Source organism: Sapajus apella, unplaced genomic scaffold (assembly GCF_009761245.1).
Source record: "Sapajus apella isolate SASKATOON/1434 unplaced genomic scaffold, GSC_monkey_1.0 scaffold55, whole genome shotgun sequence".
NCBI classification, from domain to species: Eukaryota; Metazoa; Chordata; class Mammalia; order Primates; family Cebidae; genus Sapajus; species Sapajus apella.
In genome coordinates this window covers 7,162,756-7,175,213 of record NW_022436995.1, presented here as the reverse complement: position 1 = coordinate 7,175,213, position 12,458 = coordinate 7,162,756, and the positions used below count along the sequence as shown (strand labels likewise).

At 43.4% G+C, this 12,458-nt stretch overlaps 1 protein-coding gene across 8 annotated transcripts in view; it reads left to right on the top strand.

Annotated features, from left to right (window-relative positions):
- Nucleotides 1-6,381, top strand: part of TRIM9 (tripartite motif containing 9) — a 122,109-nt gene extending 115,728 nt beyond the window's left edge. For 6 of the 8 annotated variants that reach the window (XM_032244579.1, XM_032244580.1, XM_032244582.1 and 3 more), the window contains 3 exons: nt 62-365; nt 2,594-2,756; nt 5,155-6,381. In XM_032244579.1, coding sequence (XP_032100470.1) covers nt 62-365; nt 2,594-2,756; nt 5,155-5,217 — 530 coding nt within the window. In that variant the 3' untranslated portion in view covers nt 5,218-6,381. The remainder of the gene's footprint in view (nt 1-61; nt 366-2,593; nt 2,757-5,154) is intronic. The other 2 variants (XM_032244581.1, XM_032244585.1) reach the window with 1 other exon arrangement.
- The last annotated feature ends 6,077 nt before the right edge of the window (nt 6,382-12,458 follow it).

Here is a 12,458-nt window from a genome sequence, read left to right as displayed (position 1 = left end):
GTTATGGTGCTGAGCTTGTTGGGTCTGTCTTAATAACCTGATTCCCTTCTGTTGTTCCCAGTGGCCTGGTTTGCTTTCGACCCTGGCTCGGCACACTCAGACATCATCCTCTCCAATGACAACCTGACAGTGACCTGCAGTAGCTATGACGACCGGGTGGTGCTAGGGAAGACTGGCTTCTCCAAGGGCGTCCACTACTGGGAGCTAACGGTAGATCGCTATGACAACCACCCTGATCCTGCCTTTGGCGTGGCTCGCATGGACGTGATGAAGGATGTGATGTTAGGAAAGGACGACAAAGCTTGGGCAATGTATGTGGACAATAACCGGAGCTGGTTCATGCACAACAACTCGCACACCAACAGGTACCCTGCAGCCCCCAAACCAAGCCTTCTTCACGTTGGCGGCTGATCAGAAGCGAGAGCCCTAGTTCAAAAACCTATTACATAGACCATAGTAAGGAAGTCAGGCAGGTGGTCTACATTAAGTGGCACAGGCACTCTGTGAGCCTCAGCTGAGTCCATGCTGGTGGTTTACTTTGTGTATAATGATAGAGACTTGAATGCTTTCCTGCTGCCTTCATTGCTGTATTACACCCATGGCTGGAAAGAATCCCAGTGATATCCATTATAAAGAATAATGCAGGATGCCGAAACACCCAGACCTACAACTTATCAGAAAAACACAAATTACTTCGTTTTTTTGAACCTCAGTTTCCAAATCCATCAAATTAGCATAATAAAATTTTTCCTTGTGAGAATGTTCTGAAGATTAAATGAGATATGTGAAAATGCCTTACATTGGAAGCACCTGAAAATAGAAGCCATTGTTCTTATTACAATTCATTAAACTAAAACATATGAATGCCAATTTGGATGGCTTTTTACTTAAAGAGAACTCTCATTACCACTGTAATTCAGAGCACCCAGTTTGCTAAGGAAAGGAAATACAGTTATCTCCCTGAGGTTTTCTTCTACCTCCAAAATATAGATAATTATAATCGAACACATGCTATAATGGATTTCCTTTTTCATTTGATTGTGTTCTTCAAATGTATTTTTCACAAATTTTCTAGGCAGAGAAATTTCTACTGTGGACCCTGGTCCACCTTATGCTCCAAGATTTCCCCAGGATACATTCTCATTAGTTTCTCTGAAAAAGAAAATACAGTAGTGTTCAGTCAGATCAAAGGGAAAGCAAGTCAGGCAGTGGTAGCATAATTGGACTCCACTGTTTTATCTTTTTCCCTATGCTCTTCGCTGACCCTTCTCCAGCCTGTAGCCTCCTAAAGCCTCCTTTCCCCTTGGATAGTTTCTATGGCATTCAAGTGTGTATTATTCGCTATCACATGACGTGAACACACACCCCATTTCACTATGATAGCAAATCCTACTGGATGTAGATAAGTGGTTATCTTTAGTGATGAGCATTTTGGGGAATTCTCTGTCACTAGATTCCCAATGCTATCACCCAAATGCCACACTTACTTTTTCCCTTTTAGCATCTTTATTTTGAAGTGCAGGAGTAAATAATGACATAATCATCACACTATGCAGAGAAACACATTCCTAATGCTGAACACATCTGCTTGCATGCAAACTGCATGACACTTGTGCTTGCGTTGTTAAACCTGTGAATTAACAAGAGGCAATTTGTAAATCTATCTTTTAATGACTATGTACAGTCTGTATCCTGCATGCAAGAGGAAATGAATGACACACATTCTTTTGCTCTGCTGAGATGAGGATGAAATTCAGTATTGCTAGATCTCAAAAAGATGGGAAAGACAAATCTGATCATCCATGTTTAATGGCATTTTGTGAAACCATCAATTGAAACCTAAGACACAATTCTTTATAAAATGGCATTTGTATGCAGGTTCCTGAAAATTCCTACATCTCAGAGTATAATTATTTCACTGTACAGGGAAGAAGGCTCTTCTTCAGTGCTGTCATTTTACAGACAGCCTCTAAGTTCTTAATTCAAATGCAACAAGCCAAAGAATTACCATCCTCTGGAATGAGTTTTTCTATTTAATGGATAACATAAGGCTCCAAATCCAATTTCTCATGCATGTGGTTTAGGTGCAACAAAGTGCTTCTTTATTTTGGCTCAAATTAAGTCACTTTGTATTTAATGATATTTAATCCACACCATGCATACAAAGTGTGCAACATTCCTAGAGTCAGAGCTCTGATAGCCCAAAGGCAACTTCCTCCTAGTCTTTTATGTTTTGTTTTCCACTGCTGTGTCTCAGTGGTAGAGACCCTAATGAATGAGTTCGTTCTTAACAACAGCAGAGCAGCTCACAAGCGCTGATATTCCTCCAGGAAGTGAACACTGATGGCGGTGGGGAGGGGGCAAAAAATCATACTCTTTTTATATATAAAGCACAGATATACACACAGGACCAACAGGTATACAGTATATCTGTGGTAAAAATGTTATGTACAAGGGATGATTAGGGAAAAGGTTTTGGGATAGTGATGATTATAAACGGGTTACAAGACACTGGTTTAACCACACAAATTGGGGGAGCTTCTAGAGTGACCACAGGCAAGTAAACCCTAATTTTTTCTTTCTCTTCCTGCAGAACTGAGGGAGGGATCACAAAAGGGGCCACGATTGGGGTCCTCCTCGACTTAAATAGAAAAAACTTGACATTTTTTATCAACGATGAACAGCAAGGTCCTATAGCATTTGATAATGTGGAGGGCCTGTTCTTCCCTGCGGTCAGCCTGAACAGGAATGTGCAGGTAAGCACCCTACCCCAGAGGTTAAACAGCTATTGCTGGCAGAGCCATTCAATCTAACTGGAGAGAGGGAAGCTGACAGCATAAGGCCCAGACCAAGAAATGGAGGAAAGGAGGAGAGAAAGGGATCAACATTGACAACTGCTAGTATTCCATGCCAAGCATAAGCGCCTTCTTTATACTTGGACACAGTCTAGTCAACAGCACATTGGAAACTAGAATTCTCTTCATGGTTGTCTGATGATCATCCCTCTAGCTCTAGTTTCCTCTCTAAGTAGAAATGAAAGCCTTTAACCAACTGGTATGAAAACAAATGCAATGACTTAACAGAGCTCTAGGAGTGCCTGAGAAGAGGTGAGGGTGTAAGACTGAAGTTAGTATCTTTATCAGAAAATCTGATCATTTTCCCTGCACTCTTGTTTGGCTCTGTTAGGTCCTAAGGGTAGAAAGCATAGTCCCTGCCTATAACTTAGTTAATTATAATTTATTATAGAATAAAACAACAGCTTCTTCTCATTTATTTATTCAACAAATATCTATAGAATGCCTTTAGTGTGCCTGGCCCAGTTGTAAGTGTTTGGAATACATCAGTTAAAAGGAAAAAAATAAAACAGATAAAAATCTTGCCTTCATAGAACTTACATCCTAGTGATAGGAGACAGACAATAAATAGTAAGCATAATTACAATGTTAATTAGCTGGTGTGTCAGAAGGTGATGAGTGCAATGGAGAAAAGACCAAAGGGAGGGTAAAGGGCGCAATGGAGAGAAGACCATGGGTGCTGGGGTTGGGGAGGGCAGCTGCAGTCTTAAATGGTCAGTGGAGGTAGGGCTTACTGCAGTTACGGGTGAGCTGAGCCTTAAAGGAGTGAGGGAGGGAGTTGTGTGGAGCCTTCCAGACAGAGGGAACAGCCTATGCACAGTTTCTAAGGCATGAGGGGCCTTGCATGGGCAAGGAAGGGTGGAGAGGCTGGTGGGCTGGGGCCTGTCAGGAAGACCAGAGCCATGGGGGAAGAGCTGTGCCCTGCCAGCTGCTGTCAGGACTTAGGGTTTCACTTCCCTCCTGAGCTGGGCCTCTCATTAACAACTATAGGCCTCATTCCACAAATGGTTGTTTTTTTTTTTTTTTTTTTTGAGACAGAGTGTCACTCTGTTGCCCAGGCTGGAGTGTAGTGACGCGATCTTGGCTCACTGCAACTTCTGCCTCCTGGGGTCAAGAAATTCTCTACCTCAGCCTCCCAAGTAGCTGGGATTACAAGCATGTGACACCATGCGCAGCTAATTTTTGTATTTTTTTAGTAGAGACGGGGTTTCACCATCTTGTCCAGGCTGGTCTGGAACTCCTGACCTTGTGATCCACCCACCTCAGCTTCCCAAAGTGCTGGCATTACAGGCGTGAGCCACCATGCCCGGCCTATGGTTGTCTTAAGTTAGGCCTTGAGAGTCACAATACTACAGATGATTTTTGCCCTAACCAGAACCAGTCTTGGAAACTATTTATAAAAATTCATTATTGTCTTTCGGTATGTGCAGTAACATTGATTGCAAACTAGTGGCCCCTGCCCTTCTCTTTTCTGGCAAGGATGTGGGGTTTCCTGGAAGGCTGGAATCTAATCTTTCAGAGTTCAGCCTCTACACTGGAAGAAAGCAAGCCATGAATTACCCTAGAAGCAAGTCTCAGAAAAACCTCATTTAAGGTTTTCACATTTTTAGCCATTTCCCTTTCAAAGAATATTATATTAGATGCTCTTCAGGGGTTTTCAGCACCTTCTGATTTTCTATCGATAAAGACTCTTGGGGTGGAGAAGAAAGGGACAAGAGCTGGATGAAATTGTTCTAGTTTTATCCATAGCTACCCGTTGAGGTTTGGGGATACACAGAAATCGATGAAATAGTATTTAGGAATTCAAAGTAATTGGTGAAATAGTATAATTCCATGTTTTTTCACACATATCAATCATCTTCACAATCCCAGAAAGAAATGTTTGCCCTAATTGGAATAAGTAGTGGACAGGTAATAAGGGACTGGCTGTCTCTGCGAATTTGTCCTCTACCTGTGGATTTGGCAGTAGTCACTGTGGTGTGGCCAGCAGACTCCACTACCTGAAAACCAAGGCCTGTGTCTTCAGTTGTAAGGAACACAGGCTTCCCAGAATCCTTTAAAAGAGGCAGGTAACTGAGAACCATATAGTCAAATGTCACCAGGATTTGAGAGCCCACTGTGGTGAGCAGGCTTTCACCATAGGCAGGATTCTTCTTAAGTATCCTTTAATGGCTACTAGCCTAGATGTTTAAAGAGAAGCAAACAGAACACTTTTTGAGCTAGGGACACACCCAGGTACACTGTGTAAAGGGATGGGGTATGCATGGTGCCTCTCAGGACTCATAGTCTCATTCCCCAGGTCACGCTGCACACCGGGCTCGCAGTCCCCGACTTCTACTCCAGCAGAGCATCCATAGCCTAAGGATGTGCCGTGGAGGCGCCAGCTGCCTGTTCTTACCTCCGCCTGCGAGAGCCACAGCAAGGAGCTCAGCCAGCCGTGGTGTGGTGCAGAGTTGGCAGAAGCGGGAGAAGGAGGAGAGAAAAGCTGGTCCTCTGCAGTCTTCACACCTATAGCTCTGCCCTTTTCCCTTCCAACCTCTCCTCTGCTGTTATGCCTGTTTCCGCTTCCATGTCCAACAGTTCTAACCAACAAAGGACCTAGACAGCCCACCATGTCACTTGGTTCCCACTCCCAGATTTTGCTTTTATTTAACTTAATTTTTTTATGTAGGTGAGTTATATTTTCTTTCTCTTCTGATCAGGTTATTGGTGACTTACTGGACTGGCATTGCCAAGAGAAAATTCTCTTGCTAACTTTCTTTCTTATGCTTTCTGTCAAACAATGAGGTTATAGGGGAGGTAGGGAAGAATGAGCTGAATTTGTAGCATACAGCTTACCTCTTAGAATGTTCTTGCCCTGTTACCTCTCCTGTAGCGTTAGTTCTGCAGAGCTAAGCTTTGGGAGGGTGAACCTATCACTGAGAAGTCTTACTACTCATTGAAGCACAAAAATATCCGCTACACAGGTTCACATCAGGATAGGAGCATTAGGATGGCCGTACAATTAGGATAGGCCAGCAACTCTGGCCATTGTATAAAATTGGAAAGTATCTAAGACATAGGCAAACCAGGGGACTTAATGATTTGGTTCATTTATTTCATACAAGCTTTTAATTGAGAAGCTACTATTGACCAGGCACTGTTCTAGACACTAGAACATTATGTTCTAGACACTGTGGGGACACAGTGGTGAACAGACAGGCATAGTCTCTGCCCTTCAGAGCTTATATTCCAGTAGGAGAAAAAGCAAAAATAAAATAACTAAAATTGTCATATGTACTAGAAAGGAAATAGGCAAAGGTCAAAGAGGCTCATGGGCAAGATCTTTCAGGCTTCCTAGAATGATGCTAAAATCCACACATTCTGGCCATAGCACCAGAAATGTACCAACTCAATGCCTTTTTAGCTGCGCTGGTTAATTATGGTACCTGCTGCCACCATCGTAGAGCCCTTCTTGGTAGAAATGATGTCAGCATTCTTATTTGCTAATGCTGCTATGATACCACGCCTTAAAAACTGATAGTAAAAAACAAAACAAAACGAGTGACCGGAGGGCAAAGGACCCGTTCTCATTAATGGGGATCTTGAGTTGCAGTCCACAGCATTCACATTCTCAGGATAAACATGCTTGTCTCCATAATAGACTATCTGTGCCTGTTATGAATGAAAAATCTATCCACTCTGCTGCCATTCACAGTCTAATTTTCTGGAGTAGTCCAAATAATGTTTGGAAAAACATGGGATTGTATGGTCATTACTATGACCGATAGCAGAATAATAATGCATCTTCCTTCTATATAGAGATAGACTTACATCTTACTTCTATATAGAGATTGACTTAACATTACCCTCGAAATTTGTTAGTTTGGCATGAAGTTTTAGGAAAAGTAGGACCTGGAAAGAAGTTCTGGTTAGTTGTCTAAATATTTTTCAGTGAGCCAAGCAATTTACCGTGAAAAAACAAGAATAACAAATAGAAGGGAAGAGCTAGGATGGGAAAGCTAACAAAGTTTTGGCAAAAAGTAATATATGTACATAGCTGATTCTTTACTTTTGTGCTTACTTTATTCAGATTCTATCAGTTACAATCTTTTTCTAGTCTCGTGTATCTAACTTATGGAATGGGTGCTATCCTGTTTATGTGCGTCTTGGTTTTTCTTGGCTACAGAAAAACTGTTGCAGGGCAACACTAGTTTGATATTTGATTTACTCTCCAATGAGACTCGATGGCTGGGCCGCAGTAGACTCATAGTTCCTCTTGTTCTTTATTAAATTCATCCTGCTAATTAGATTTCTAGTGACCTGTAACACGTAGTTTACACTGAATTGCAATTATAGATGCGTACAACTACTATACTAGAAAAAATTGTCATTTATGTTGTGCCAATAAATGATTTTTATGAGAGAACAAAATGTCTCTTTAGAATTTCTTAGTTTTTATCTATTTGGGATGACAGTTCACCTTTGTCAGAGTGGTGTTTCTTCAGCACAGTGTCACTGGAAAGGCCCCCACAGCTCTGGAGAGCATGTGTTCTTTCTTCTGTTTCCTTGGGTATATGGCACTGCCTTTTGGTTCTACTCATCTGAAATTGAACCTGATGTGAAATGTCCAGTGGATATGCTTTGGGGTCTGCCTTCAAGCACTGGGGATTTACTTTAACAAACTTTATTTTTAAAAGGCCACAAATTTGGCTTGCAATTTTATACTACTGCAAAACAGAGTGTCACTGACTTTTCAAATTTAGCTCCTTTAGCATTTCTTTGAATGGCGAAACTATACCATTGTTTTTAAATAATTACAACATTATTCATCTACCTAGCATTGTCATTAGCCACTAAAAAGAACTCTTTGTTTCTTGATTAAAGGAAAAACATTACCTAAAAATATATGGCCTGAGTTATAACCTCACAGAGTGGAATAGTACACAGTTGGTAGCCGCAAGTGCTGTCTGTTCATTCCAGTTTCTGCACATTCCTCTTTCTGTCATGGGATTCTTGGGGTGTCAGTTCTCTAGCCAAAAACCTCTGGGCTAGCGTCGCCTTCTGCCTGAGTAGTGCTGGCACCCACTGGGCTTGTTCTGCCCACTCAGTCTGGCAGGCTGCACTCAGCTCACACTATAGGCCTGGATCCCACACCTGTCAAGGGTGAGCCAGGCACGGAGTGGCAAGGGGTGTGTGGGCAAGTGAGCACTGTGTCTGGCCACTGCACGCAGCCAGGCATGCTGGCTGCTGCGGCAGGGCAGGCAGCTCTAGGCACCGGCACAGGTGTTGGCTCTTTAAGAGGCTGCGACTGGACCAAATGTACTGCACACAGCTTCCACTACGGGCACATGCATCTGGCTGAAGGGGATGTGGTGGCACCCAGAAGCTTGGAGACACCAGGAACCACAGAGCCCCAAAGAGGGTGTCACAGCCCTGATTCCAGGAGCCCATAGGAATAAGCTCCCAGAAGGGCCACAGCTGTTCTCTCTTTCTCATTACCTGCAACATGGCGAGCTGAGGGTTTCAGCCGTTTGTGTTACAGCGCTATCAGTCCTGCATTCAGCGGGTCCCAAGTTGTTGTCCTGCGTCCAGGAAAAATGAGGTACGTGGGCCACTGGAGGGTGAGCAAGGTGGAGAGGAGGTTCATTGAGTGACAGAAAAGCTCTCAGGAGACCTGAAGTGGGTAGCCCCCTCCACAGGCCGCTCATCTTGATATCTGTGCAGAATCCAGCAGAGAAGAGACCCAGAGTGGGTAACTCCTTTCTGCAGCTGGTAGTGTTGACGTCTGTCTGAGTCTGGCTGAGTCCAGGGTTTTCATGGGGTCAGAAGTGAGGAAGGTGTACTGATTGGTCCATGGGCAGCCATGGACAGGCCTGGAAAAAGCACCATCAGTTCTCACTCTGGGCTGTGGACTCCCCCCAGAACCCGCAGCCTGGCCCCCAGGCTTCAGGCTGTCCCTGCCTTGGAGGGAGGGTTTCACCAGCAACCTGCCCATTCCCATCCAGAAGCATGTCTGCCTCCTGCCACCATCAAGATGCCTTCCACAGTACCCAGGATGTTCGTGCTGAGGGGTGCCTGCAGGCCTGCACTGAGCTGTCTTAAGCTCCACCTCGGCCTCCCTCCTCTGCTCATCAACATCCAAAGTCCAGAGGAGGCCAAGGTGGAAGAAGCCTGTTGTGACAACACTGTCCGAGCACACACACACTGGGTTGGGGTCGGTGGGGGGCGGTTCTGACAGCACCCGGGCTCAGCCACAACTTTGCTCCACCTGGGAGTGGGCACCAGGAGCAGGGAGAGGCCAGGGAGCAGGAGCAGGCACTTCTGAGCCTGCGGGGGCAGCGGAGCTTCCCAGGCCCCCAAGAGTGCAGGGATGCCCAAGTCCAGAGTCACGGCCGGGCTGCTGCAGCTGTGCCTGGGATTGCAGGGCTTTCGCCCAGTCAACTCGGTAGGGAACAGGGCTCTCGCCTGTCCCCTGCCCCTACTGGCTCCAACAGTCAAGCACACAGCCCCAGCCTCACCTTGCCCCCTGCAGCTGGAGGCTTTGCAACGGTTGTTCCAGATGGGCCGCTGGTGCCATCATTTCTACTACCGTGATACTTTTTTCTTCTTCCTCTGTTGGTTCCATCTGTCTTCTCCTGGTTTTCTGCTCCTCTGTTACTACCTAATGGAACACATTACCTATGTTTTACTCTTCTCACAGTACTAAGGTTAATGGAACTTCTGATTCCCCGTATTTCCTTACAGGAGTGATTAAGTGATTTGTAAGAAATCATTTTATTTTCTAGAAATGCGGTCCCTTTATTTCTTCCTCTACTGTGCGCATTAATCTTTTGCCTATCCAACTCACTGAGAAGAAAGGAGGGCTTGCTATTGAATCCAGATCTCTGATTATGAATCAAGGGAACTATAATCAAACAAGTTCTCTAGTCACGCTACCTTATGATTTCTATGAACACACTAAAGATACCGGTATGTATTCCTCAAAATATGTGCCAGCCATTTCCACTAAGGCTGATGTTTAGGGAAGATTGGATCTGACATAATACATCATATACAGCTGAGGCTACCTAAACGTTGTGTTTATCTGAAGAACTAAATTTTTGGATAAACACAGAATCTGGAGTACTGAATATAAGTGAATAGCAAAAGCTCCTAAACAGATGTACAGAAACTTCAGTCTGGACCTTGCAGTTTGTTACTTCTCCACCTACCACAGCTGTGCTAAGAAAAACTACAGAAATAGATGTGTGGGGCACTTCTCTGGGAAAAATAAGAAAAAAGATCAACATTTTATCAAATTTCTAGTACAGAATTAGATCGTGGTAGTGGTTGCGTAATCTTTTGAATATACTAAAAACCACTGAATGTAAACTTTAAGAAGGTGAATTACATGGCATGTAAATTATATTTCAATACAAAAAAAAAATTCCATAACAACACTCAAGGATCACTCAGTGGGAAGCAAAGTGCATGGACAGTGCAGGAGTGCTGTCTCGGGCCCATCAGGCAGGGTGCCACCCTTTGCCAAGGCTGTGCTGTAATGCAATCACTGTGGGGCCATGTTGGACTGAACCCTGAGTCTAATGAGTTCTCTCCTTCCAGCCTCCCTCAAATTACCCACCTCAAATTACCCATAATAGCCTGCTCCTATTTCCCCAAACCTGTCCAGATGGAATAGGCTCCTTAATTTTCTAAAGCTCCTCTCCAACTTAAATTTTATATTTTAAACTCTCCTGTCTTATCCTTGTTCATACATCATAACCATCTGTTTTCTTCCCTGATTTAATGGACCCATCTTTACCCTGTCTAAACCCACTTCTAGTACCAAATATTTATTGCCTTTATTGATTTATTGTTAGGCTGCCATTTAATGAACAATTTTTAAGGAAAGATGGAGGTATTCAATATGAACTACTCTACACTCTATTTCTGAGCTGTGTTTTCAACCTAGTATTTAATTAGTTTATAATGAGCTAGTCATCTGCAGTAAATGAGGACCCTAATTGTTCCTGCGGTAATGCTGATTTTCACATGTGATCTCAATATATTTTCCTAATTTCCTGGTGGGCACTGTTTCTGTCAGATGTGAATAAATAAGTCTCCAAGCTTATTGGTTGGGCAGGCTTGAAATGACGAGTAGATGAAGGTTGGTTATAACTTTTCAAGAGGTTGATTTTATCGTTGGCATTTTGGCAGAAATAATATGCTTTGCAGAGTAAGGAAACTTTTATTTAGGTGTAGTGACGTTCTAAGCCTGACATGCCAGAAGAAAACCACAAATTTCTTTATAGGAAAGAAATCAGTCTTAAAAAGTTCTGAGGTCCAGCCTAACCTCCATGCCACTATGAAATTCCACTTCTTCAGGATTTCAAGTCAGACCAAGAATTAACACCTGCTGAGGCCAAGCTAGCTGTGTATCATCCTAGCTAAGGGAACACTTTGCTTTGATATTAAGAGAATCTGAGCACCTGCTCTCCTTGCCTTAGGGATGAGGAAAGAGAGAATCCCAGTGAATCTGATGAAACATGGAGTCTAAGGGGAGTTGGGATATGAAATCAGGGGCTCAAAAGAGTACAGGATACGCGGGCACACCCAGTGACCAGGAGATTCACATGCATCACACACCACGCTTCTTGTTTTGTTTTGCTTCCCTTTTTTTTCCTTTTTTTTTTTCTTTAGGCATCAAGCTTTATTCCTAAGCTCTTGCCAGGTCCCTGGCAGTAACTGAAGGAAGCTTTATAATAACTGGGGTACATTCCTGGTGAACACTTTGAAAGAAACTATAAAAGGAGAACAACTAAGGAACATCAGTTGTCCCACAAAATCGATCTGACCCAATATGATATTTTTTCACGGTCTGAATCCTCCTAGGGCTAGACCAATAATAGCAATTACAATTTTCTTGTATCTCAGATGTGAGGGTTGTGTTTTGTCTTTTTCTTTTGAAAGACAAGGTCTCGCATTGTGACTCAGGCTGGAGTGCAATGGCCTGATCATAGTTCACTGCAGCCTCAAACCTCTGGGCTCAAGAGATCCTCCTGACTCACCCTCTTGAGTGGCTGGGACTACAGGCACACACCACCACTACTGGCTAATTTTAAAATTTTTTGTAGGGATAGAATCTTGCTATGTTGCCCAGGCTGGTGTTGAACTCCTGGTCTCAAGCAATCTTCCTGCCTCGGGCTCCCAAAATGCTGGGATTAAAGGCATGAACCACCATGCCCAGCAGGTTATTTTTTCATTTTGTTTTGTTTTTTACACCTTAACATCTCTCAAAGCAAGACACATCTTACAACACATGTCAAAAGAAACTCATCAGCCATTGTCAGAGTGGCGGTTATCAGCCTCCACTGCACACTGAAATCATCTAAGGAACTTTAAGAATACTGCTGCCAGATTACTAATTTAATTGGTCTGGGATGCAGCCTGAGAATCTGGAATTCTGTAATGTGATTCTAACGTGTATCTAGGGCTGAAAGCCCAGATGTAAGGAATACACATTTGGAAAAACAATAAGTTGGGGGACATCATCTTATATCCAACAAAGGTGATGCCCCAAAACATGAAATCTTTCTTTGTTAAGTGTCCTGAAGCCAACATACAAAGCTAACATTGTCAAGT